General features: G+C 48.2%; 10 protein-coding genes across 10 annotated transcripts; 6 read left to right on the forward strand and 4 right to left on the reverse strand.

Annotated features, from left to right (window-relative positions):
* The first annotated feature begins 1302 nt into the window (after positions 1–1302).
* BKA55DRAFT_664763 (uncharacterized protein) lies at positions 1303–3209 on the forward strand. The gene is made up of 3 exons (XM_046197720.1): positions 1303–1678; positions 1709–2056; positions 2124–3209. Exons 1-3 carry the CDS (start codon positions 1587–1589, stop codon positions 3145–3147), a joined length of 1464 nt encoding a protein of 487 aa, XP_046048223.1. The 5' UTR covers positions 1303–1586; the 3' UTR covers positions 3148–3209.
* A 3755-nt stretch (positions 3210–6964) lies between these two features.
* BKA55DRAFT_515168 (uncharacterized protein) lies at positions 6965–8734 on the forward strand (the record flags this gene model as incomplete). Its single annotated transcript, XM_046188005.1, has 3 exons — positions 6965–8214; positions 8288–8439; positions 8589–8734. Coding segments are annotated over 3 exons (1548 nt in total), but the record flags the coding sequence as incomplete, so codon positions are not given.
* A 25-nt stretch (positions 8735–8759) lies between these two features.
* Positions 8760–9650, reverse strand: BKA55DRAFT_514614 (uncharacterized protein; the record flags this gene model as incomplete). Its single annotated transcript, XM_046187979.1, has 1 exon — positions 8760–9650. The coding sequence occupies one exon, from the start codon at positions 9648–9650 to the stop codon at positions 8760–8762; it is 891 nt and encodes a 296-aa protein (XP_046048225.1).
* Positions 9651–9795: 145 nt separating this feature from the next.
* Positions 9796–10337, forward strand: BKA55DRAFT_70938 (uncharacterized protein). The gene has a single exon (XM_046200760.1). The coding sequence runs from the start codon at positions 9941–9943 to the stop codon at positions 10232–10234; it is 294 nt and encodes a 97-aa protein (XP_046048226.1). The 5' UTR covers positions 9796–9940; the 3' UTR covers positions 10235–10337.
* Positions 10338–10965: 628 nt separating this feature from the next.
* Positions 10966–11482, forward strand: BKA55DRAFT_595215 (uncharacterized protein; the record flags this gene model as incomplete). Its single annotated transcript, XM_046195766.1, has 3 exons — positions 10966–11029; positions 11088–11419; positions 11474–11482. 3 exons carry the CDS (start codon positions 10966–10968, stop codon positions 11480–11482), a joined length of 405 nt encoding a protein of 134 aa, XP_046048227.1.
* A 319-nt stretch (positions 11483–11801) lies between these two features.
* Positions 11802–13326, reverse strand: BKA55DRAFT_664767 (uncharacterized protein; the record flags this gene model as incomplete). The annotated part of the gene is made up of 2 exons (XM_046197721.1): positions 12277–13326; positions 11802–11915 (listed from the first exon to the last, which is right to left on the reverse strand). The coding sequence occupies exons 1-2, from the start codon at positions 13228–13230 to the stop codon at positions 11802–11804; spliced, it is 1068 nt and encodes a 355-aa protein (XP_046048228.1). The 5' UTR covers positions 13231–13326.
* A 2037-nt stretch (positions 13327–15363) lies between these two features.
* BKA55DRAFT_572672 (uncharacterized protein) lies at positions 15364–15981 on the reverse strand. The gene has a single exon (XM_046193158.1). It carries the CDS (start codon positions 15592–15594, stop codon positions 15400–15402), a length of 195 nt encoding a protein of 64 aa, XP_046048229.1. The 5' UTR covers positions 15595–15981; the 3' UTR covers positions 15364–15399.
* Positions 15982–16208: 227 nt separating this feature from the next.
* BKA55DRAFT_595217 (uncharacterized protein) lies at positions 16209–18453 on the reverse strand (the record flags this gene model as incomplete). Its single annotated transcript, XM_046195767.1, has 2 exons — positions 16209–17929; positions 18222–18453. The coding sequence occupies 2 exons, from the start codon at positions 18451–18453 to the stop codon at positions 16209–16211; spliced, it is 1953 nt and encodes a 650-aa protein (XP_046048230.1).
* Positions 18454–18948: 495 nt separating this feature from the next.
* Positions 18949–19263, forward strand: BKA55DRAFT_540881 (uncharacterized protein; the record flags this gene model as incomplete). The annotated part of the gene is made up of 1 exon (XM_046190310.1): positions 18949–19263. The coding sequence occupies one exon, from the start codon at positions 18949–18951 to the stop codon at positions 19261–19263; it is 315 nt and encodes a 104-aa protein (XP_046048231.1).
* Positions 19264–21535: 2272 nt separating this feature from the next.
* BKA55DRAFT_514903 (uncharacterized protein) lies at positions 21536–22877 on the forward strand (the record flags this gene model as incomplete). The annotated part of the gene is made up of 2 exons (XM_046187993.1): positions 21536–22479; positions 22532–22877. 2 exons carry the CDS (start codon positions 21536–21538, stop codon positions 22875–22877), a joined length of 1290 nt encoding a protein of 429 aa, XP_046048232.1.
* Between the last annotated feature and the right edge of the window lie 2043 nt (positions 22878–24920).

Below are 24920 nucleotides of genomic sequence, written 5' to 3' on the forward strand. Positions count from 1 at the left end.
CACGGCGCCGCTTCTGGTGCTTTTCCTCTTCCCTGACTTCGCGCGTCTCAGAGGAGGCTTCACTCTCCAGGCTTTGTTGGGTTGGCCGCGGGCTTGGGTAAGCTTGCTCGCCTGTCTCGGGGAACCCTGTAGACTCCCTCGGCTGGAGGTCCCGCAGCGGAGCGCGCCCTTCGTTAGCTCTAACCGCCGAACGACCTCGCCTGTTCCTGGTGTGGCGGACCAGACCGGGGATTGCCGGCCGTGTATGTCTGCGTGAAGGCTCCTCTTGGTCATTGATCAGTCCTGCTATTCCTCCTTCACCGTTATTGCCTATGCCTTGCGGCTCCCTTGGTAGGACTGGTCGATGAGGAGGAGCCTGATAAGCCGCGGCCAGGCAAGGCCAAGGCAAGACCCCATGTGCAGGTCCCCGTCGTCTCTCATCCTTCTCAACTATATCGTTTGGTTGAAGGCGATTCTCCTGATCTACGTTGTGGGTCGAGTCGTCGACGTCGGATCCATGGGTCCATGTAGGTGAGAAGGACCTGCCTCCTGTGTCCGTGTTGTGTTCCGTCATACCTTGCTCTTCTCCTCTTATTCCACTCCTTGCGGCGCGTTCGGGAAGTGTCTGATGTCTTTACGATTGCCGGGTCCCGAAAGCGCCTTGCTAATGTTCCAGCGTCTTGCGGGAAAGCCGTGTATGATTTGCTATAAACTCCTCCGCTGGCCTTTAACTCTCGACTTCTAACCCAGGTCCCAGGACGCTGTCGCACACCTATATAGAGACCTGTGTGTTCACCCTTCGGACCCCGCTCCCTCCCTCATGCTCGTTCCTTCTCAGTCTGGAATCTTGACCCCGTACCGTTCATGCGTGAACTCATCCCCGTATTCGCTATCGTCAAGCTTTTCTGGACAGCTCCTGAGACACTTCGCGCTGCCGTCGACCCTGCACCACGCGTCTGAGCCGTGGTTCCGCGCCCAATAACGACTATCCGTCAGAGACAAAAGCCCACCGCCTGGCTCGCCTAAGTAATGCCACATCCAAACAGACTAAAAGGTCATACATTTGATCAAACCAGAAGGAAGGTCTTCCAGCTGTTCAGATAGGCTGCTCAGACCGGCAATCCGGAAGTCCGGACTTCCAGTCAGAGGTTGGTGTCATATACGTCCCCCAAAAAGCAAGTTCTTCAACACAACCGCCCTGGAGGCCCAATTCATCTCACATATAAGAAACCGACCCTTCTTCACTCACTAGATAGAAAAACCAAGAGTTTTTATTCCAATGATCCAGATCCCTCAGAAATTGTAACAGGTGAACTTTCTTTTGTCCTCGCCGTGTAGATTTCGGTTTCCCTCTAGCTTTCCTGCTAGATGAATTTTCCACTCATTTTACCCCCTCTCTTCGACGACTGACCGCAACTTAACTTTGCTTCAACTCCTGCCCGCTGTGCCGTCATCGTCAGTCGTCTCTGTCCTCTCTTGTCTTCTTTTCCCCTGAAATTTGACCTTCACTGACTGTCTTCTTTTCTTTGCACTTATCGACATTCCAACCCACGTCTCTCGATGCCTGGAAAGGTAGACTCGTGAACAACCAGCCAGTATCTGTGAGAATGTCTGTGTCCATTACCTCGACCGATGGACCGCCGCATGCTCGCAAGCCGCTGGCAAGTCAGAGGAGCGCCGGCGGCGATATGTCCATCACGTTCTTCGTTTAACCCGGCTGTCCTTCGAGATTTGCCTCGTCAGACCAGCATCGCGTCAAGGGCCTGAATGCAGAGACCATCGCGAGGGTCATCCTCCCGGCCCCTCCATGGCTCACGGCTGCGGATTACTTACCGTTGCGTACCGATCCTGCCGATCCGTCTCCCTCCATCTTCTTCAGCCTCAACTTGTCCATATACAATCAACAGATTGTTCCTGAAGACTGGTTCGACCAGTGGTTTTTCATGGCAGGTCGTGTCCACCCATTTGCGCTGACCTGGGAGGTCGAGCGTCAAGATGGTCTGGAGGAGTCTGTGGATAGCGGTCTCCTTGCATACACCATCCCAGCTCTTATCGTGCGCGACCAAGGCTATCAACCGTATGTTGTATTCGTCTCGTCCGCTTTCCGTCGCTCTTCCGATTTTCTCTGACCTCTCTGCCCGTAGGATATTGCCTCGGAGTCTATCTGCGGCCGATCAGTTTCCTCTTTCATCCCCAATTGTCAGTTTTACCGGCCCTGTCGTCGGTCCGGGCCACGCCCTCCTCCGAAAGGAATCTGTGCCCACGCTGGACAATGTCCAGCTCAAGTGTTGTGGCTTCGTTCAGCTGACCACATTCCTTGCCCCCGGTAATCCTGATAAGACCCCGTTTAGAGGCTTCCATCCCTTCCAAGTCTTTGTCATCTTCCCGATCCGCGCGAATCCGTGGGCCTCGCTTTGCAAGAAGATGGCCGAGAGGCGAGACACTCAGTTCCAGAGCAATGTTTTGCTGACCTGTACCGGCAAGGTGGCCGGCCTGCTTGGCCATCATCTCATGGTGCAGCCGCCGACCCTCGAGCAGGACTACGTCTTCATCGTCGTTCCGGACTCCTGGACCTTTCTCGACAAGGGAGTTTCCGGGCCTGGCTCACCAACGCCGCCGCCGGGTGCTGCGACATCAGCGGTCCGTTCATCATCTTCTAACCATACGCCGTTCGAGGAGATCAAGGCCAAATTCACAGCGCGCAGACCTGCTGCCCCGCCGACTCCTCTTCCCGCTTCAACGCCGACTCCAGCTTCGACCCCGGGCGAATCGATGTCATCTGTCATCTCAACACCTTCTACAGAGTACCACTACCTCTCCACCTCGCCGACGCCGAAGCGACCAGCTTCACGCGTCGATTACACACCGCCGGCAAAGAGACCGCGCCAGCCGCCGATGTCCCCGATCACTATCCCTTCCTCGGGAACACATCTTTCGGCCGGCAGCTCGAGCTCACAGGAAACTGTTGACGAGCCCGAACCAAGCTGTGCCGGGAATCAGACCCCCACTGCGTCCTTCATGAGGCCCCTGATGCCAGCAACTCATCTACCTGCACCTACACCCGTCCTTGACACGATCACGGCTGCTGTGTCGGAATCCTCCAACCGCCCGAGCCGGAACCGCCATCCTCCGAAGAACAAATATTTGGAAGAAGTATCCAAAGTTTGATAGAAAGGCTATTTGGGAAATCTATTGTCATCACAAAGAGTGCAAATGAGTAGGAAATCGTCTCCCTTTTGTATATTCCACATTCAAGTCGTACAATTAAGCTCTGGTGCCTACGTCGATAATAATGCGTAGCCCAACCCACTCGCTCTTAACCTTAAATCCCCGCTTTTACCCGTCCTTGGCGACCGCACACGTCTTCTTGTGGGGGGCCAGTTATAGTGGTTAAGGCCCTATAAAAATTCTCCCTTTGAAAAAGAGTCTCCCCTTTGATCTGACTGCCCACCTGGTTTGAACCAACGGGAGCCCAGTGCACTGCCATTTTAGCCTCTCCTATGATCCTCCCCTCTCCGCTGGGGAAGGCGTCATTGCACCTTAGCGAGCGGGATTAACCAGGCAGATTCTACAACATCAAGCTTCGTTCCTCAAGGCTCCTTTGCGCAAACCGCGACCGGTTTGCCTCTCCTGTGGTATAGGTATATGGGCAATATATGAGTAATATATGGTTTAACTAAGGCAATTGATAGGGACGCATGACTCTTACGGACGCATGACTTTTATGCCTTCTTATTGGTTAAAAAATTATTGTTAGCTCTAATAAATTCTGCCGCCTTGACATAATGTCACCCTCTTTATTTTAATTCCAAAGAAGATAATCTGTATCTTAATTCATTTCATAATCTAGTCAGATTTATACCAAGCTATTTTATATCATTTCCCATTCGCTCTTCTCTCTTCGCACACTAGACCTCAATCTCCGCCCACTTGAACGAATACCTGTAGTCTTTCCATCCCCAAGTTTGTTAGATTGACTTCGCGTGTGTCGCTGAGAGGAGCTCGCTTCTCTAGTAGAAGTATGGCACCGTGACTGTGCATGCCTAGCAAGCGATTTTTTATTTAAGCTCCTACGCGGTCGACCACGCCTTCGTTCTGGCAACACTTGGATTGTTTGCCCTTCTTCCTGTTGTGTTGCTGCATCAATTGATAGTTGCGATGGAAGGGGTAATACTGTATTTCTAGGCCTTCCACGAAGAGATATAATAATCCTTGGGTCAATAATCCTTCGGTATGGATTAGAAGATGATGATTCTCGTATACGCCAATGTGGATGAACCTCTTGTTTTGTAAAGGAAGTTCCTGAAGCTAGCTTGATGTAGATTGAATGGTAGCATGGTATACCAAGTTCAACCGGGACAGAGCAAACACAGTCGCCAAGGGCAGCCGGGAATGGGTTCTTAGCTGTTGGCATTGCCTTCTTTGCCAGTCGATACTGTGCCGTAATTAACGCGAGACACTTCGATGAAACTAGAGTCCGAAGCTCGCCCAAGTACTCTGCGCTAGGGCGGAGATACTCAGGTGCAGTTAGTACCTCATCGCTTGCACAGCCATCTATAAAGTCCTGACTTTGATCTTTGATCATATCCTGCATCGCTTCAACTAGTCGATAGAGGTTGCTCATCCCATTTAGGAGGTATCCCTTGATATTGTTATTGCTTGCCTCGGTACCAGAGGTCACACGGATGCCAAAATTGCGATAGTTCTGAATAAAGCAGCGTGCCCATTGTGCCCGAATAGGCATATACGTGCCATAGAGATATCGTAATATGGGTCGTTGGTCGTTAAATTCCTTACAGAGATTAATCCACGCCTTATCATGCACCTCCTCAGTTTCAGCAAATACAACAAGCTTCCACATAGCAAATACACCATTAAAGGTATGCGGAATACCATTCTGTACTGGCGCTGAAAGAGATTGCTGGTTGGCGGTGCTAAGCTGAACTTGTGATGAGCTACCAGCCTCATTATCAGAGCCACAGCTGCTATTACTACTAGAGCCAGGGCTCTTTAGCCATTTTTGTTTAGCTCGAAGTTGGACGTTTGAGTTGATGTGATGGATACAAAGCTGCTGCTGAACCTCGGGGAACTGGTCGTTGAGTGCAGCTTTCATTTGACCATCGAAGTCGGTAATAATCACATCCGGTTGCTGGATGGAATGCTCCTCTATAAGTTGCTTGATACTCTCTGCAAGAAATTGGAAGCCCTCTCTTTTCTCGTTATCAATAAGACCAAATGCTGTATTAAAAACTGTTCTAAGACAGGTTTGACCCGTTGCTTGGAAGAGTGGAAGCTTAAACCGGTTCGTATTATAGGTATTGTCGAAGCTGATTACCTCTGGAAATCGTTTCCACATCCCTATGCAGTACGGAAAGGTCCATACAAGGCCTAGTAAACGGTTCGGATTATCATCTGCCCACTTGACGATATAAGGCACCTTCTGCTCATCAAAGAGCTTGATCAGCGCTGCTGTGGGGCTGAGGCCACCTAGCTTCTCGCGATTGATAAGAGATCTAGCATTATAGATATCCCTTTTTGTAAAGTTGAGTTCAGGGTGTTGGTCTTGAACAACAGCACGTACGTCACGGGCTCGAATGCCAACCCGACGACTTGTAGATTCAATAGTTGCCTTAGCATCCTTAGTCAATCTTCGATGAGAGGGATGTGCAGATGACGCAGCACTAGGCCCGTGATTATGCTGGTGATGCTCAGGATTGTCATGTAGCCGTAGAAGCCATGCCCCCTCCGTAAGCGCCTCAGCGATAAGCTTCCATTTACAGCCGCATTTGCGAGACTTCCGGGCCCTAAGATTAGCGCCCCGAGAGGGCTTTGGCTCTCCATATCGATCACACTGAAACGTATAACGTTTCACCCGGCCTTTATAGGAATAAGCATTGAGTTTAACAATGCCAAACCCATTATTCTTTGCAAATGTATTAACTTGATTAAAGAGAACCTCGGCTGAGGGAGCTGGGTCGCCGGGAATTGGTGGATTTGGGATTTGATTAGGCTCTGGTGAAGACGGCTCGTGGGTTGAAGATCGTAACCAGCTGTCGCTGTCAGAAGATATTGTAATTGTATCATAAGGCTGTGGTTGGTGTGTGGGCGAGTATGGAGGAGGAGAGTTAGATGTGCCTGAGCTTAGGGACGAATAGCCCCATTGTTCGCGCCAGTGCCGGACATGTTCATACGATTGGGCGAGTTCGAAGCTCAGTCTCTGCTCAGTGCCAATGACTTCTCGGACTAGGCGTAAAGCAGAATTGAATTGGGCACGTGGTGATATACTTTTATCGGTATATTCAATATTGGTTGTATTATTTTGCTGTAACGGAGAGCGAAAAGCCTCAGGGCCTGGTATCGGGCCTCGTATACGGGTTGGTGGTCTGTTTGGCGTTGGGTAATCATTACTAAGATATATATCGTGGTCAAATCGTAGCTCCCATGCTGGCTCTTCAAGTCCTCTTGAACCTTCAGGCTGTGGAATAGTTGTAAAGTGGCGGGGATATGATGCAAATATATTCTCAAGGGCTCCCTCGTCTCCAACGCCATAATAACTGCCAATGCTTAGAGCAGTATTAGTGGGTGATAGTTGACGTGGGACTATATATTCGCGTCGCTGTCGCTTCTGAGGTCGTAATTGAAGGTAGGAATCACTGCCATGGCGTCGAGATGGAGGCATTTTTGTATGAATGAAGATGGTCGATAAGGAATATATCAGAGCGGGCTCTGAATCAAGTAGGATTAATGAAGAGGCTGGATCCAGCTGGATTAAGATCCTACTACTTAATTGGCTTAATGGCGAGCTTGTTAAGCGAGCTGTCTTCACCGCCTTTCAAAAAATGTACATATGGGTCAAGTTATTTTTTAACCAATAAGAAGGCATAAAAGTCATGCGTCCGTAAGAGTCATGCGTCCCTAGTAAAACAGTCATGCGTCCCTATCAATTGCCTTAACTAAACCATACGCGTATGGTTAGAAAGCCTGTCAATGGCTAGAGCTCGACGGCTGGACTGAATGGATTGGCGCGGCAACCTTTTCGATTGCACCATCACTCACCTCTAAGATAAGCTCCGTGGCTGATGTTGACGTTTGGTTCAAGCGAGCTGTGTCTCGCCTTTGTGTTGAGAAACCTTCGCTATTGGCCTCTATTAACCGCGGCCAGGACGGCTCTGCCATTTCCAGACCTCGCACATTCCTCTATCGCCCATTAGAATCAGACCATGACTTGGCCGAAAGAATTGCAGGACAGACTACCATCATTCAGACTCCGAAGTCAGTTCAAGACGGCCTCAGGTCGGTGACCGATAACTTTTACTTGAATCCAGAGAAGCGCATCAGCATTGAGCTTGGGGGGCATCTCATCCAGTTTTCGCTTGTTGTCTCGTCGGCGGAGCCTGGCACCTTTGCTGTCGCGATTCGTTGCAGTCATGCACTCAATGATTTCTGGAGTGGCGCGGCGATTCTGGACAGCCTGCTTGATAAACTCGCCAATGGACTGGCTGAAGAGAAAACGGCGGGACCTTCCTACAAAGATGCCTCAACATCTTCCCTACATCATTGCTATCTCGACCTTCTTCAAGAGCCAATTGGTTATACTATCTTTGACCAGGCGTCTGAAGACAAGGCAAAGCAACTGATTGGCTCAAACCTTGCGAATATCACGTTGTGCCCTGTCGCGCAGGAACCCGCGGGAAACCTGCCGGACACCGAATACGCTGTTCGAAGACGAGTATTCCCAAAAGATTTGACACAGAAAATCATGCATCTGTGCAAAGCCCACGGAGTCACCGTGGCGGCGCTCTTGACTGCATTACAAGCGTTTGCACTTCTCCAAGCGTTCCCACCACAGGACCCATCACGATCCTCAGCCGCGCCAATTTGTGTGAGCAACAGGTTACGCCATACTACTCTGGCGTGCAACCAAGATGACACCTATGGCTCATCCCCGAAGCCGCTCCACCAAGTTGCCAACGAAGCAGCTGCTATCGGTCCCGTTATGGCGACTACCTTTCTTGTGACACCCTTTGAGGTCGGACCATTTCTGGAGTTCGAAGACACCTATAAAAACTCAGCTTGGAGCGATAGAGTATGGGAAGTTGCGAGGAATATTCATCAAGTAACCAAAGATGCAATTGAAAGCAACATAAGTGAGCATGTCGAGTGGACAAAAGGGCCAAATGCCTTTGGAGCTGTTACTCTGGCTATGGAAGCCATGAAAGCAGGACATATACCAGCGTGAGTCGTCTCGAGTGTCTAAGGTGAGAGGACGTTTATTAACGATTATTATCTGACACCATTCGTACACTAGACCACCTGGCATGCTGACTCCTCTTTCATCTGCTGGCCTCCTAGACGGGGTGCATATTCGAGAAAATTACGGACATGAGACTCAAGAAGGAGTCAGAACTGTGAGCTTAAGAGACTTTGCCTTTTTCTCACGCGTTAGCAATCTTTTTGGACGTGAGTACACCAAGCCTCTTCTAGACCACACTTGTTTCCAAGTTTTTTGTATTTTTTATTTCTTTCTGGCGCGATTACCTAGAGCGTTAACTTTTCTTATCTTAATAATTCTCGGTAGTGCTAGGCTAACCTTGTGGAAATATGTGTAGCACAAACTTGGGCTTGGACTGCTTTAGGAAAACTGAATAGCGTACTAATAATGCCCGACCCGCGTGCGCGGTCCGTTCCCAATGTAGAGTGGTGGACTGTGTTCAACCAAATGATCGTTGACATTTCTAGTGAGCCTTTAGAGTAACCACTAAATACGCTTGAGAATTGCTCTATAAATCTTCAGAAAGAAGATCACCCTCTAGAAGCGTACATGGCCATTCCATCGTCCAGCTCAAACTCGCTGGCAGTAGCGTACGTATACCTTGTATGTCTCGTCTAATAGTTTCGTACTCTCCTACACCATTTAGCCACCAAACGTGGTCTATCTTGTGAAGTAAAACCAGCGATCTTGCCATCATTGCCAATGCAAGTGGGTCATGTCTTTCAAGCAGCTCGCGATACCCGGCATGGCATTTCAGAAACATGAAACCAACGCAAGGCCGGAGAGACTGCGCCGAAGTGTTGGAGTAGAAAGCACGAAAACAGCGTAGGATGTAGTCTTTGGCACTTAGGTAAATAGTTATGACCTTCGCGTCCATAGCTGAGACATTGAATGCCTCAATCAGTTGTAGGAGTTCGTTTTCTATTTTTCGTAGAGACGTTTCAGCGCGGGCGAGCAACTCATCGTTAAATGAGACTTGGGGTAAAGTGCCGTTCCATACCCAGTCGTAGCCTAATTGTTGCAGTGAGACTCCTCCTTGGAAGAAGAGAGACGTCACTCCTTCAAACATGTCGAATCCTCGAAGCGGAAGCTCATATGTCTTGTCAGAGCATGTCTGGTGCACAAGTAGCCAGTGTATATGAGCAAGGAGGATAGCAGAGAGCCAGAGTTGCTCTGACACGTGCTTCTCAGTTGACAATGCTTGACGGTGATTTGACAGTGCACGGTCCAGATACCAGCGTACTGAAATTTCTATTTCAGCATCGTTTGGCGATGTAGAGTGCAGATGAAGCGCAGAAAGTGCCAACATCGGGTTCAGAACCAGATCATGCTCAAAGGATAGCCGTGGTATGATATCCTGCCACATCCGTGAGGAAGCAGTACCTATACAGTCAGACATCCTGTGGCTGACCACCGTAGCGTAATGATGCGTTAAGCGACACGCCAATCTTCTTAGGCGATTGGTGTCTGCTGGTAAGCCCGGGACAGGGTTAAAGACCCGGACCAGGGCTCCGTTAGCGGTTGTCGACTCGCTCCGTGCCACTATTGGCTTCCGTCTTGCTTTGCCATGTGAATGTGTAGGCCAGTCGCAGGACTGGATGCTGACATATCGTCGACGACAATTTGAACAAACGGGTTGAACTTCGTCACACTTGGAAGAGGTCAGTTACCCAGCCTAGAAAAGGGGAGATGAATGAGGCATCGGTCGTACGGTACCTTCACCTTTCGGAACCGACACTCTCGGCACCCAGACCGAGACTTTGTAAGCATTGGTCTATATCCACTGCGGTATATAACCCTGAAGATGCGAAGATGCGAAGATGCGAAGATGCGAAGATGCGAAGATGCGAAGATGCGAAGATGCGAAGATGCGAAGATGCGAAGATGCGAAGATGCGAAGATGCGAAGATGCGAAGATGCGAAGATGCGAAGGTGCGAAGATGCGAAGATGCGAAGGTGCGAAGATGCGAAGGATTAAAATAGCTGAAGTATTGGCACTAAGGATGATGAGGGTGACGATGGAAGAGGCGGTGTAAGTAGGCATTTAGTGACACTTAAGTAACCGAGGAGGCTTGTTAGTGCTGACTTGAGGAAGGAATAGGTATTGCTCATAAGCAATACGATGCGTAATATAACAACTACCTCCACCAATTTATCAGCGGATTAGGCGCTATACCGCTTTCATAGCCTACCCGAATTTTCCCAACCTATTATTTTTACATACAGTGGGGGGCAATAAGTTTGAATCCAAACTCAAGTACAAATTCACTGACTAACCGAGGTAAGACCAGTTTCCTACGTAGCAATACCCCAATCGGGATAGCCTTTTGCCTGATAAGGCTTAGCACTTACTTTATCAAGCTAAAGCTTTGTATACGGGAACTTGATGACAACAGCTGGTACTTCAGCCTGGATTCAAACTTATTGCATCCCACTGTAGACCGGGTATCCATGGGAATTGGCCTGGGCATAGTGGAACGACCATGGGGTTGAAACCATGTTTAATGAGTGCATTTAGCGAATAATATCAACCTAGATCCGAAGAAATCTCCTTTTAAGTTTTTAAGTTTAGCCTACTCTTTCTAGCAAAAGTATAAGAAGTTGAGAGAGCCAGCGACATGAGAGACAGGGAGACTATCCTATCAGCTTCTTAGATTATTTTGTTTGAATAATCTTTTCGTCTCCCCCTTCACCGTCTTTATTCTTCTATCACTATGCGTTTCTCTACCGCTTTCGCTCTCCTCGCCGCCGCCACTGGTAGCGTTGATGCCTGGTCCGGTAAAGTCTTGCTCCATTTCCTTGTGCAAAAGGCGTGTAATGCACTAACACTGTACAGTGTGGTTCTCCGAGGACGGATTGTGTTCTCTTCAACCTGGCAAGAGTAAGCGGGCGCTATCAAGTGACCACCAGGGCGACTGCTACACTTTTGGTGCCGACATGCCCGGGGTATCGTGTACCGAAACCACCATCAGCAACAAGGGCAACCCCGCTTTTGGGCCTTGCGGCAACCCTCCGTGGCGGCCGCACTCCCTCGAGATCGTTTCCGGTCGAGGCTGCACTATGTTCATGCATCCCAACTGCGAGGGCCCCCGTTGGGACACCGGCAAGCCATTCGGCTGCCTATGGCGCGAATCTAATGGTGACTCCACCATCAGATCGTTCCGTTGCGTAAGTGGCGTCCGCTATTCTTTTCGTTGAGGTGCCTTCTAACGACGACCGTAGTACGACTAACTGAACTCCTTTCTCTTATCTTTCGGGTTGAAAGATAAGCAAGCTCGGGATTGTTCTTTAGGCGAACCAAGCAATTCCTTATTGCTGGGTCTGCAGTGATTTAAAATTTGAGTATTGTTATTCGCACCAACAGCCCTTGTTAGCCGCACCAACAGGTCACATAATCATAGAGAATTCTCTCAGATTCCAATCTTATTTCCCTTCTTCACATACAAATTCACCTACAATCAATAGGGGCAATTAAATCACACATAAAATAAAGAAATCTTAGTCAATTGCGATAAAAAAAAACGCTCAATTCGCTCAATTAAAGCTATCTTCACAGCGGTGCCGCAGCCTCGATGCAATCGCTCGACCTCAGAACTCTGACGTTGGCCACTTCGCGAGGTAACTTGTTTGCTCTGTTGCCAACGATCTTTCCAAAGTATTGATTCTTTGGCAATAATTCCAGAAGTTGCGAAACGCAAGCTTCGAAGCGCCAATGTCATGACAATGGTTTCGGGCAGAGAGTACCGTGCCCCAGCTTGGGATTTAATGTATTCGAAAAGAAAGCAGTATTTGTTGACAGTACCATGCAAGAAACGCGTCATGGAGGTTGAAGGGATAGCGAAAAATGGAAGTTCTTGATCTTGACATACCGTGATAGGATCAGATTGACGCGTAGATTCCAAAGAATCGAAATGTGAGAGGACAAGGTCGAGCAGCTTCACCGAGACCCGATCTTCTGCTCGAACCCCGTAACTGAAAGGGACTGACACACTGCCTTCGTCATATTGGACTAAGCTTGCTCTTACCCGTAGTTTACTCAAACGGTAGGCCAGACTGAGCGAGGCTTGATTGGCATGACTTCCTCGAGTGGATCTTTCGTAGTCAGCTACGTACGACGGATCGAGAGCCATCTTTTCGAGTTGACGGTTCTGAAACGGGTATTGCTTAGCAGCATCGAAAGGAATCTTGACAAAGTTATAGAATTGACTGTATATGAGACCCTCACCGACCTCTCGGCTCTTATCTGCAGGCTGTATCGTCATATCAATCGTATCACGTAGTGTAAACCTGGGGTATTCGATGAGCCGAAGAGGAACAGACCGGGACTCTGAGGTCGCTATGTCTTCGAGCGAGCTGCGTACAAATGGATACATGGCGTTATACTGACTGGTCCACGCTTGTCGTTGTCTCCATAGTTGCTTCAGACAGCATCGTCGCCACATGAGGACGTTGGCTTCGGCGACAGATCCAATGCGAGGAGTATATTGGCGCCCAATATCGACGTACGTATCAGAAGGATCAAGAAATGCCTGATCCACAGCATTCTGCCACTGACTACGCCAGGCTCGAATCGTTTGCCTGATATCGGCGTTCATGTAGACAAGTTTGAGGTTTTTGGCACCCAGATATAGTTTTATACCGGCGAATTGGGGGTATGTCGCCGCATGAGTACGAACTCCTTCCCATATGGCCTCAAGATGTCTATTCTGGAGGACGTAAGAAAGCGAAGTACTTCTCCTACCCTGACCGAGTATTCCAAATTCCGCGTTCATATCCGAGAGCCGTTCAGTGGAAATTCCTTCTTGCCGAGCACGCGAGTTAGTCTGGGCAATGTTGAGGTTCTTGGGAATATACTGGAGTATATTTGGGTCGCGTACCGCAGCTGCGATAGCTGGAAACAAAACATGGTCATACCAGCAAGAGTATTGGTCCCGGGCAATGCAGGTTCGTTTCAAGGGATCCTCTTGTGAAGTCTGCATGTAAAAAGCTGGAAAGAAAATCCATATGAACGTATCAGTTAACCCCTGGACTCGTCCAAAACAATAGTTGGGAACGTGATGCAGGGGTTGCCGATCTGGAGAGCTTCCCCTAGAACAGGTACCCAGCCTAGTGAAGCTGTTGTTCGGAATGTCGATACTAAAGTGTACATTGTCTGTGTGATTGAAGATTGCATATGGCTGGGGATACCATTGGATACCAAATTTAGCGACGGCAAGTGATGAAGGAAAGCTACAAATGCTATCAACATCATAAGTTCTCTGGAGGAAATCCTCTGCAAGTGGATTCTCAATGCTATGTCGTTTTGAGAGGCAGAGGCTCGGTGGCGCACCCCCGTTGGGCGCTCCTTCTAACGCTATCTGGCATGCTTCCCGATAGTCATGGCCACATACGTTGTTTAGGGGAGGCGAGTTTCGAGAGGTTCCCTCATTATTAGCAGGTTCAGTATGTTGGGTATGACTCAGAAGATCGAACGAAGGATCCATTACGTTTGGGAGTGGGTGACGGTTATTTTCGTCACCAATCAAGCCATCTAGCCGGGCGACAACATCGTTGAGAGAATCACAAGACCGATGACATTTGTTCTTCGCTAGTTCCTCATGATCTTCCTTATGTGACTGTCTCGAGCAACTAGGGTGTTCGGTCCATTCTCTCGCAAGATAACGTTCAAGTGAGGGAACTGTCTGCTCCTCGTGAGAAGTATCCAATGATCGATGGCCGGGTTCGGAGACTTCTTCATCAGATGATAGAGTGTCGAAATCTTGTCGAAGATCATCTATAGCCGTGGTCAGCGCACGTCTCGTACCATTTTCAATGAAGATAGTATAGGACAACGAAAATACCTAGGGAGGCCGTCGGGGAAATATGGAGGCCCTTCCCGAATGCTTCGAGGAGCTCTTGAATTTCGTCACCTTGTTCGGATCGATGATTTCTTATGTATTCAGTAGGAAGATCCGAGAACAACACCTGACAGTCTCTGGTACTTGCGCTCGAAGCAGTAGATTCATGGCTGGTAGTGCTATCACTATCGAACGGACAGTAATCACCCAGATCGTAACTGGGACCATCATGAGTCGCAGTATTGTCGCCATACGAAAGAGAGCTAGGTTGTCCTGGGTCCCCACAACTGAGGTCAAGTGGTAAGCAGGAGTCATTCGGTAAGATGATGTGTGGTGGCAATTGGGCCATGGCTGATGAACTGGTTGGAACATAAGGGATGTGCTGATAGTATCCGGTGAATGACAAAGATTCTCCTTTATCTTGCTGTACACGTTGACGGTACTTTTGCGAATGCTCCCGTTGGGCGGCTAGCCGCTCCTCTTCCGTGTGTACTTTTCGGGGTCGTCCCCGACGTCTTGGTGGTTCCTCAGGCATATTATGTTGGTATTGAACGAAGCGAATGTGTTCGACGGAGAAGAGATGGTTTCTTCTGTGTGGATGGTCTAAGCGATGCTGAGTTCCCCAGCAAAAGTTGGATTAGGCGGTTATTTATGAGGTTTGTGGAGAAGGTAAGCAAAAACGTGTTTCTGATGAGATGAGAGAAACCATGCGGAGGTGAGGCGATGTGTTATTAATGCACTAGGGGGTTATTCTACAACGCGAATCAAGCATTTTCATGAAGGATCACAATTTCGGCAGTTGTTTTCTCAAGCAAACAAAGTTCAGTGGCTTGTTCGTGAAGTGACAGGACAACACCCTTGTCGAATGATCCAAGAACAAATCCTACGGTCCTTTCCGGTATTCTTTATCGCAAGATCAGTTTCCAATGGGACAGAGAAAGCCTTTGTGGGCGATAGAACTGCTCGTGAACCTCCTCTCCAGCCTGGAAGTAGTTGGAGATCTCGAGATGAATCGATCTATCACCTCTGATTATCCGTCGTGGTTGCTATCCCGTCACACTACATTCTTTAGGCAAGCCAATCATATGCGGCATCACGAAGCTATTCCTCTCTTGAATATTTCTGACGATGACACTATTCCGCTTTCGATTTTTTCTGACATTGCGAATCTGCGCTTTTCCTATTCAGCTTTTTTCTGACGCAGGACTTCCTTATGTCAGCGAGCTTTTCATCAACCTTCAGTCGGAAAATCATTACAAACTCTCATAACTCGTGCTACAGAGCTACAAAAAATGCGGGACAGAGTCAAGGTCAATCGTCGAAGCTGCTTCTACCTCCAGCTTCATTTTTGTGTTGTGTTAATAAACTTTTGTTCTCTGAATAGCCCGTGATCCCGAACCCCAACATTGCCATATGAGTCTGATCAAGTTCCTTGTCTTCAAGTTTGACGTCATTAGTCTCTGACGCGTCTCTGAGTGTCATTGTTTCAAATTGCCTGCCTAGCATAGAAGCCAGACTGAGTATTGGTAGGTGAGTAGAATATCAGTGGTTTTCTGGATGATGTAGAATGGAGAAGGGGGGCATGGCGCTTCTTAAGTGCTTCATACCGTACTTGTACAAGGTGAGCCTGGCGTTGACGACCCAGCGCGAAGCCATTTGCAACAGAGACAACCGAATACCACTTGAGCTATCATCATGGCTTGAGGAGCTAAGATAGACTAGCCAGATTGGTCCTGATAGCCGACGAGAAAGTGCGGGGTAGCCTAAGATAGATCTGGGGTATCATCACCTCGTTGATAAAGTTTGTCACTAGACTTAGAAGGAAATAGTAGAGCAAGGGGTTCTGACACTTGATTTCCTGGTCGACAGGGTGGGAGATACTCCGTTCTATCGGCGGGAGATAACACGGGGTAGATCATGTGGGTATCATGAGATCGATTGGGTTCATGATAACAAGTTATTATGTCGCTTCACAGCCATAGGCCAACTCCCAGCGCTGCGATAAGAGTCGTTTACCTCATAAACAAGGGATACAAACGCGGGGTAAGGAAGAGCGGCTGTCACAAGAGTCTCTGAAGAATGAGATTATTGATGTTTAAAATTTACTCCTTTACTAATCCTTACATTAGGCATAAGCATATTGAAGTGGCCTGGTTTGAGAACGCCGTACGTAAATCGATCCTTGTTCTGGATTCTGGCTGCATCAGAGAAATTCTCTCCAGAAAGTCTCTTGCCCGTGCAAAATGTTCTCCAAACTGAGCCAACCCTTTGAATCTCTCAAGAATCCACGAGATATGGAGCTCCTCATCTGTTTCTAGAGAAACCAGGAATAATGGGCGGGCAATCCTGACCATGGCAACGTCTCCTCCGTGTTGGTAAGCTTGGTAGGCTAGGTTCATGATATTGCGAATTGTCTTGCTATCGTTCAGTTTGATATGGAGGGGAGGGCGGATGTTGCGAGCGATCCGAAGAAAGTCGAGTATCTCGGTGTAGTATATAGGTACTATAGAGCGTATAGTTGCTACCATGGAGTGGGAGTTGTTGGTGGCTGAAGTGAGCCGTGATGCAAAATCAAGAATGTTCATGTGCCTCTCACTCGTCTCGTGGATGGTAGCCTCAACCTTTCTGACAGCATCAACGACAGCCAAACCACCAATGGGTTGAAGACTCGTCAGCTCGGATATTAGATACCGTAGCTGAACACTAGCCCCCAACAGTTCAAAGACCTGCTGGTTCTCTAGGTCATCCATTAACTCTCCTGCGGGGTAGTCATCACCCCAGACTGAACGGTAGAGCGATCCAGAATAAGTGTCTAGTCTGGACAGTCTTTTGATTGGACCTGTCGGCAAACTGCTCTTGTCATCATTTTCCGGTAACCTTTCGCCGAGAACTCTAGTGACTTGGCCGCCCAGTCCAAATGATGAAGCGGTCGCATCCATCCCGCAAATCCTTGTTATCAAGCGAGCGCAAAATTGAGATAGATGTCGAGGACTGCCTGATTCAGCCGCCCTCATCAAAGGTACTGACTGATCTGCATCGCCAGCTCGGTGCAGGATATCGGCGTAGTGATGCTTAAGGATAAGTGCTGCTCCATTCAGATGGCTCGCTAAGCCCCTGCATTTGGCGTCGCCATGGAGCTGTTCATACATAATCATGAGGACCAATCCACTCGTCAGTGAATCAAGATTGGCTGACTCGGCTGTTGCGTTGTCGCCCAAGATGGTATGCAGTTCTCGCAATGCCTCGGAATAGTGCCTGAGTCCAAGTGTTCGGTATTTCGAGGAACCATCTTTCGATTGTGCTCCCGATACACAATACCGTCTCTCATGCCATTGGTGCCTGTAATCAATACCGCAACCTCCAATCGCCAGGGCCATGTGCAGTACAAGAGGCTCATGTGTAGCAAGGCGCAACATTATGGCGAATGCAGAGTATTGTGGCTTCTTCATGATATACAATGGCGAAAATGACTCTCGAAAGTACTGTATCGCTTCAACCTCTTCATTCCCGAGTTCCATGCCGTAAGTTCCCCATTGTAAGGGTGTATTCAACGAGGGCATTATTGCGGAGGAGACCCCCTCAGCCTCAAACCGAGGATTTCCACAACTAGACTCGTCCTGACCATCTTGTCGAGGCGTCGGCTCAAGGCGAGAGAAGTCGAGGCTTGAATGGACAAACGTTCCGACAGGGGACCCTTTAGGAAAGGTGCGGAGCCGGGGTTCATAATCGCAGTTGAGCTTGAGGCGGACACATCGTCGGCAAACAGGCCGTATCTCATCGCATTTGACCTTCTTGGTTCGGCATGTCCAACAACCGCTCCGAGATCTAGGAGCTGATCGACCTAGTGGCAGTGATGTTATTGGATTGGATTGGAGCTGGATCCGAGCCTCGATCCAATCCAGTCCAGACATGGGGACAGGCAGCCTCCAGGAGATCCAGAACCGATCCAGTTCACATTTTTACCCTTTTGGGATAGTCAATGAGCCGCTGAATAAGCAGACTGGGAGTGGAACTGTTCTTGTCCTTGGGCTATGACACCACCTAACTACAGAGCTTTTGTTCTACAGTAACTTGCGTCTCCAGTATGTTCGACTTCTCGCTTCCATCATCTTCGCCGCCTTACTCTCCCTCACCCGGCCCATCCGCCCCAACTGTACTCCCTGCCTCGCCTTCCATCAAACCGATGGCAGAGTCCTCAAATGCCTTCTGCTCCGGGCGACCATACCAAGCTCGTAAGCACTCGCTGGCTTCAATGACGTCCATCCGGAGCCGTGAGCGATGATCTGTAAGGAGGAGCTTGGCGCTGCTAAAAAGGCGCTCACACTCATCCGACATAGGAGGCAGGGCTAAAACGTCCAGCGCCATACGAGCTAGGTCTATCTGCGAGTAGTAACATTCATTCCAGTACTGGATGGGGTCGAATTCCTCGTCATCATTAAGGCCGATAACATCAGTGGTAATAAACTTATTATAGTGATCCGTTAAGGGCAGTTCGGGACTTAAATGAGGGTCGAAGTGGCGTAGTTTAAGACGCTTATGGTTTCTCACTGAAGTAAACGATTTCTCTTTCGGTTCTAGGCTCTTAAAGACGTGAGTAGGAACTGGCGCGCCGTGGGCGAACTTGCCTTTGTATTCGTCAACCCAGAGCTCCTTAACTGCTCCAACGGCAGCTTGGATCCAGGCACGCTTGTCATCACTGCCATTCCAAACCTGATAGTACCATTGGTTCTTAAGGCTTGGATTCAACGATATGGCGGCGTAGTAAGCGGGCGATTCATCGGCCTTGTTATAATACTTCTCGCATTTCTGCCAAGCAACTTCTGCAGCCGCAGCAAGCCAGTTATAGTCGTCGAATTCGTCATGCTTATCCTGTCTATTCGGGCCACGCTTCCGCAGGGCATCTTCAGCGAGCTATTCAAACTTTCGCCGAGCAAGGTGGATTTCATCCATAAGCCAGTCCAGCGATTGAAAATAATCCGCAAGAGTCCACTATCTGCCTTCGTTCATTACTGTGGCCTCGTAGAATGTCTCAAGTTGGTCATAGAGGTGTCCGAGTTCGTCCCATTGCCGTGGGCTAAGGCGTTGGTCCAGGACGTCTCTGTCGCTTTGTGGAGGCTCATATTGATCGCAGAAGAGCTGGATACGTTCTTTGACATTAAGAGCGCATCCAATTAATAAGAAATAAGAATTCCAGCGCGTGGACTAACTTTGGACAAGCTGCAGCAAACTCCAACGTCAGTACTAAAACCGGAAGTGTAGGACGCCGCGACTACCTTGCGACGCGCACTAGGGGAGCTTACCTCCAATCCGTCAAATACAGCCAGATCGCCGCTAATTTGTATTAATCTAAAGAATTAACGCCGTTAAGGGCTAGCTCTAATGTATCATACGATATTATGGAGCCTCCCAATTGCACCGCGCTTCTTCCACAGCTCACGAATCCGCGTATAGTCCCCTTCTCGATACGCAGAGTCCAGATCCTTGCAGGTCTTCGAAGCATCCTTTCCCATAATAAACGCCTGGGCGCAGAGATTGACGATATGGCCAAAACACCGAAGGCGTCGTCGTACGCGATGTTTCCTGCTCATGTTCTGGTAAAGAGCCTTCAGGACCAGGTCGATGCAGGCATCATTAGAACTTGCATTATCCGCCATGAAATAACCGATCCGGCCACTGATCCCGTAGTCATCAAATATATATAGGAGGACATCTGCCATATTCTCACCTGAATGTTCGCCAACTAGTTCGCGAAGAGCCAGGACAACCGTTCTTCTCTTGCCGCTTCTGTTAATAAAGTGCGCGACACATCCAAGGATAGCCTGATAGTTCGGTGACGTCCATATATCAAACAATATCGATATATTACTGTGGGCCGTTTGCATTTCTTGACGCAGGCTATCCTTTCGTGCCTCAAAGGCCTCTATTATCCATCTGCAAACCACTAGTCTCGCCTTTGGAAGGAGTGTTATCAGGCCAGGGAAAATATAGAAGAGGAGTTCGCGAAAGTAGAGGTTCTCGATTTGAAAGAAGGCGATATGACAATAGACGATCCATCGAATAAGAAGTTCCTTAAACTCATCAAATCGGCATTTAAATACAAGGGTGGATATATTATTAAAGTCGACGATTAATAGCTGCAATAGGTAACGCTTCGCATATCTGCGCTCACCAGTCTCCCTATCGATTTAGTATTTCGATTCCAAATAGTCTAAGGCAGTACAGTTACCCTTGCCGGAAATAGGAAGTCCCTGTTGGCGCTGCTATTGTTCGCACAGATAACAGTACCAGAACCTCTTCGTCAGGTCCTGCTTGAGTTGTATGTCTTCACCATACTGCCAGACGACTGATATCCTTTTCTTGGTGTGCTTTTGGGACTTTGCCACAACAACATAGCGTACATATTGCTTCCCATTTAGCTTGAATTCGTCGGGCTTAATTAGAATTCCGTCGAGGTCGTTTGGGCGAGGACTAATATACGTTGGAGCAAGAATAACTCTATCAGAATCAGGACGGCGACCGCTGGCAGCACCGAAATAGCTAGAGATAGTAGCCATGGTGTAGCTGGTGAGTGGACTGTTCAGACACGTTTGCCACACTAGAAGGACTGCTGAAGTCGCGAACGACGCGTTTGCCTCCATGCTTTTAATAGCGCAGCAATCTGCGCGCGTTGGATGTTAACCCAATAGCGGAACGATGGTTCGCGCGTCGTGTCGACGGGAGCTGCGACGGGAGACTCTCATGACCACTCAATTAGGCTTAGCTCTTACCTTATCAGGTTAGACTATTGGAGCTCCAGGAGCTGGTTGCCAATCAATCCAATCCAGTCCAAATCTTCGAGAAACCCAAATCCAGTCCAGTCATTTTCCGACAAATCCAGTCCAATCCAAATTGCCTCCAATCCAATAACATCACTGCCTAGTGGCATTGGTGATGTTGCATGGCAGGGTGATAGCGACATGATTATTTCCGCTATTGGCATAATAGCCGACAGCCGACGACAGACAACCAAATAAGCAATATCTAACGAGAGATGAGGAGTCGTAAGATGAGCCAACAGGTGAGTGCATGTCTAATTGAAGTTGCAAAGTGAGGAGGCCCCGACTTTATGAGACTGGTCGGCTATTTTAGTGGGGACTGCTATCTTTCGTCGGCTACTCGTCCAGAAAGGGTTTGGTTTGTTACCCCAGGTCTTGAGATGCTCTTCGCTAACCTGATAACGGCCTCAAGTTATTTTCAGTGGCTTGGCGTCAGTTGCTGAGTTAGTTTCTGAGCTGTATCAAGCAGTGGCAACCTCCTGAATTTCCTTGGACCTAGCAGAGTTAACCTGAGCTTCTCGGATCATTCCCATATTGATCTGCGAATTGAGAGTAGTATATAACACTACATGTCATGTTAAAGACACCCAACGGTGATCTGTACCTTGGGACTTACATTCAATTCGGATAAAATGATGGTTATCGATTCAAGTTCATCACCAGCTCGGCTTGCGCCAGTACATTATGATGCAAAGTCCCTCGACAAGGTCGGAATTATTGATCAATCCAGCGCAATCGTTGCTTCAACACTGGATACTCTCAATTCCGCCTTCCAAGAAGTCAACCTCAGCATTCACTCCCATCCTGAAACCGCATACCAAGAAGTCTTTGCGCACGATAAATTGACCGACTTCCTTGAACATCATGGTTTCGTAGTCAAACGTCATGCATGGGGACTTGACACAGCCTTTGAAGCAACATTTGGCTTTGGAGGTCGTCAAGTTGTCTTTTGCGCCGAGTACGATGCACTTCCAGGTATTGGCCATGGTTGTGGCCACAACCTCATCGCAACGTCCTCTCTTGCGGCTTTCGTCAGCGCGGCTCGTGCTCTGCAGATGACCAAGCTTCCTGGACGCTTGCGTATCATTGGAACACCTGCTGAAGAAGGTGGAGGCGGCAAGATCAAGCTTCTCGAGGCTGGAGCATTCGATCCTCCCCAAGATATCGCGGCAGCTCTCATGTCGCACCCAACAATCTCGGGACCGAGCTCGGATGGTCTGATGTATGATGGGATAGCTGGCACCAAAAGTATCGCGGCATACAAGACCAAGGTCATCTTCAAGGGTCGAGCATCGCATGCAGGCGCAGAACCATGGAATGGAATCAACGCATTAGACGCTGCTGTTGGTGCATACGTCAATGTTTCCATGTTGCGACAACAAATCAGACCAGATGAGAGAGTTCACGGTGTATTCGAAGACGGTGGCACAGTTCCCAATATCATACCCCAGTACACTCGGATGAACTGGTGTATTCGCAGTCCTACGTTGGGTGGGTGTGAGAACCTCGTCAAGCGAGTGCATGCCTGCTTTGAGGCTGGAGCTGCTGCGGCGAATTGCAAGGTCGAATATGAGACGTGAGCTTCACTCCTTCTATCTCTCATTACTATACTGACGACACAACTTTAGAGCACCATTATACAGTGACCTTCGTGTCAACAACACCCTTTCAGACACTTACGTCGAGGAAATGGCCAAATTAGGACTGAAGATAAAGCCAGAGGAGAATGTACCTGCTTCGACGGACATGGGTAATGTTTCGTACCACGTTCCGGGCTTCCACGGTGGCTTCGCTATTCCAACGGCTTCAGATGTGTCCATTCACCATCCAGACTTTACTACATGTGCTGGGAAGGAGGGAGCTCACAAAGCAGCTATGAAATGTGCCAGAGGGCTTGCAATGACAGCAATTCGGGTGCTGGCAGATGAGGGACTGTCACAACGCGTTAGAAATGACTTTGAAAGAGGTGTATAGAGAATTGCGACATTGAAACATTCTAGATATGTTTAACATGAGATTACATAAACACAAGAACTTCACATGATGGACTATGATGTCGAGAGCCTTGCAATACAAAGCATATTAGGTCGAACAGTGTGGGGATAAACTTGGCTAGCTTAGCAGGTTTAAATATAGTCTAGAGAGATCCTGACAAGCTAAGTGTTTCCCGTATCTGATCTTTACGAGGTCAGTTATATGTATCCCAGAAGAGAATGCCAACATGAGCATCCAAGAGATTAAGGACTGCAAGAGCCTATTCCAAGCACAGCGCGTATGGGTGATAAGAATGAAACGTTATAAGTGATAAGCAATAATATACCTAGGAAACAAACAAACATTACATCCGTATATATAAATGGGCTGTCATGCGCCTCACCTCATTAAATAAAGAAGGCATTTTATAATAGGTAGGATTTAAAATTAGCTTCTGCCCTTAATATTGCGCTTGTACATAAGTTGAGGTTAAATGTTGGAAAATCCGGGGATCCCCCTTCCCTTCAGGGTTTAGACTGTTAGTCTGAAAGTCCTAGATTTAGAGTTCAAAGTCCTAGATGAAACTATTTAGAGATATAAACCCAAGAACTCGCATCTCAATAATTAACAATCAAGTTTTTACAAAATATTTTTTTTTTTTTTTCACCTAGCACTACTGCGCAATATAAACAACATTAAATCGACAAACTATTGCTATATTCATAGTGTAAAAGTGTTTCACTGGACTGTGTTATTATTTTTTACAGCAGTATTATCTCTTTCGTATAGCACTTAAGGCCTTCTGATGAAGTTGCCTCGGCTCGGATCTCGGCACATTTATACTAGTTATATGTTCCAGACCGATACTTATTTACCCTATTATCGGCTGGTATATCTCTGAAGGGGACTCTTCTACCCACAGTAGTGACCTCAACTCCGAAACAGACGAGGAAAACGTCAACCAATCGCCTCGTGAGGTATATCAATCGGATCCTGAGGTCGAAGGGATTCGAATGATATCCTCCACGCCCCTATTAATCAACTGGAACGAAGTGAATACCCCCGAGCTGAAGATGCGACAGATCCGTCAGTATGAGCAATACGTGGCCTTGCGAATCGAGTGCTCAGTGGCCTCGGGCACGCCCTTGACACCTTCTGTGTCACATGTTAACGAAAAGGTGCGGAAAGCACATACAACTCTCGCCATAAATGGCATCACAGCGGCTCAGGAGATGCGCCATCTCTCAAGGAGAAGAACCTTAAACGGTCTGCCCGTGATCAGGGGACTGTAATCTTGGCAAATTACGGCCCAATTACAGTCTACGATGCCAGACTTCGCGTCGCCAAGGACTTACACAATCGACGAGCCAATCAGGCGGCAGAGGAGCTGCGTTTTCATAAGAAGGAAGTAAGGGACGAGGCTGCATATGCGCGCCGGTGGCTTTTGCAAGTCAGTAAGCTTCTCAGGGCAAGTCTTCGTGACTTACGGGTTGCTGATATAGTCAGAAGTCAACCTACCTACTCAAAAGAGGTGAAATCATTCACAGCCGGTCAATTGCACTTAAAGACTCAACACCAAGAGTGTATCTCGTCAACAGCGTTACTGGGGACAAGATATTGCCTCCACCGCGAGATGCACTCGAAAATGAGGATATCCAAGGAATTGGCCAGCCTTGCGAAGAAATCTGGCCAATCAGAAGTCCACAAAGTCTTCAAATTCCGTTGGAACCCCCCTTTCCTTCTTCCATTTGACTATGACTTCAATATCTGTAAAGAAGCAGTGGATTTCATCATTGCTGACGAGGAAATACGGCGTGCATTACGGCAAAAGCTATGCCTTGAGATTGATGGAGTGGAAATAGATGAGGATAATGAAGAAAGTGATTCTGAAGAAGCAGAATCGTTTGAAGATGAAGAAATTACAATTATGGATAGTATTATCGTCAGATAGGGCGAATTCGTTATGCTAAAGGATAAATAATTTACTATATTTCTCGCGATAGCATTTTAGTGTTTTTGCTATATGCAACTGGAGTGAATAGT

The sequence above is a fragment of the Fusarium redolens genome, assembly GCF_020744475.1.
Source record: "Fusarium redolens strain MPI-CAGE-AT-0023 chromosome Unknown BKA55scaffold_10, whole genome shotgun sequence".
NCBI lineage: Eukaryota > Fungi > Ascomycota > Sordariomycetes > Hypocreales > Nectriaceae > Fusarium > Fusarium redolens.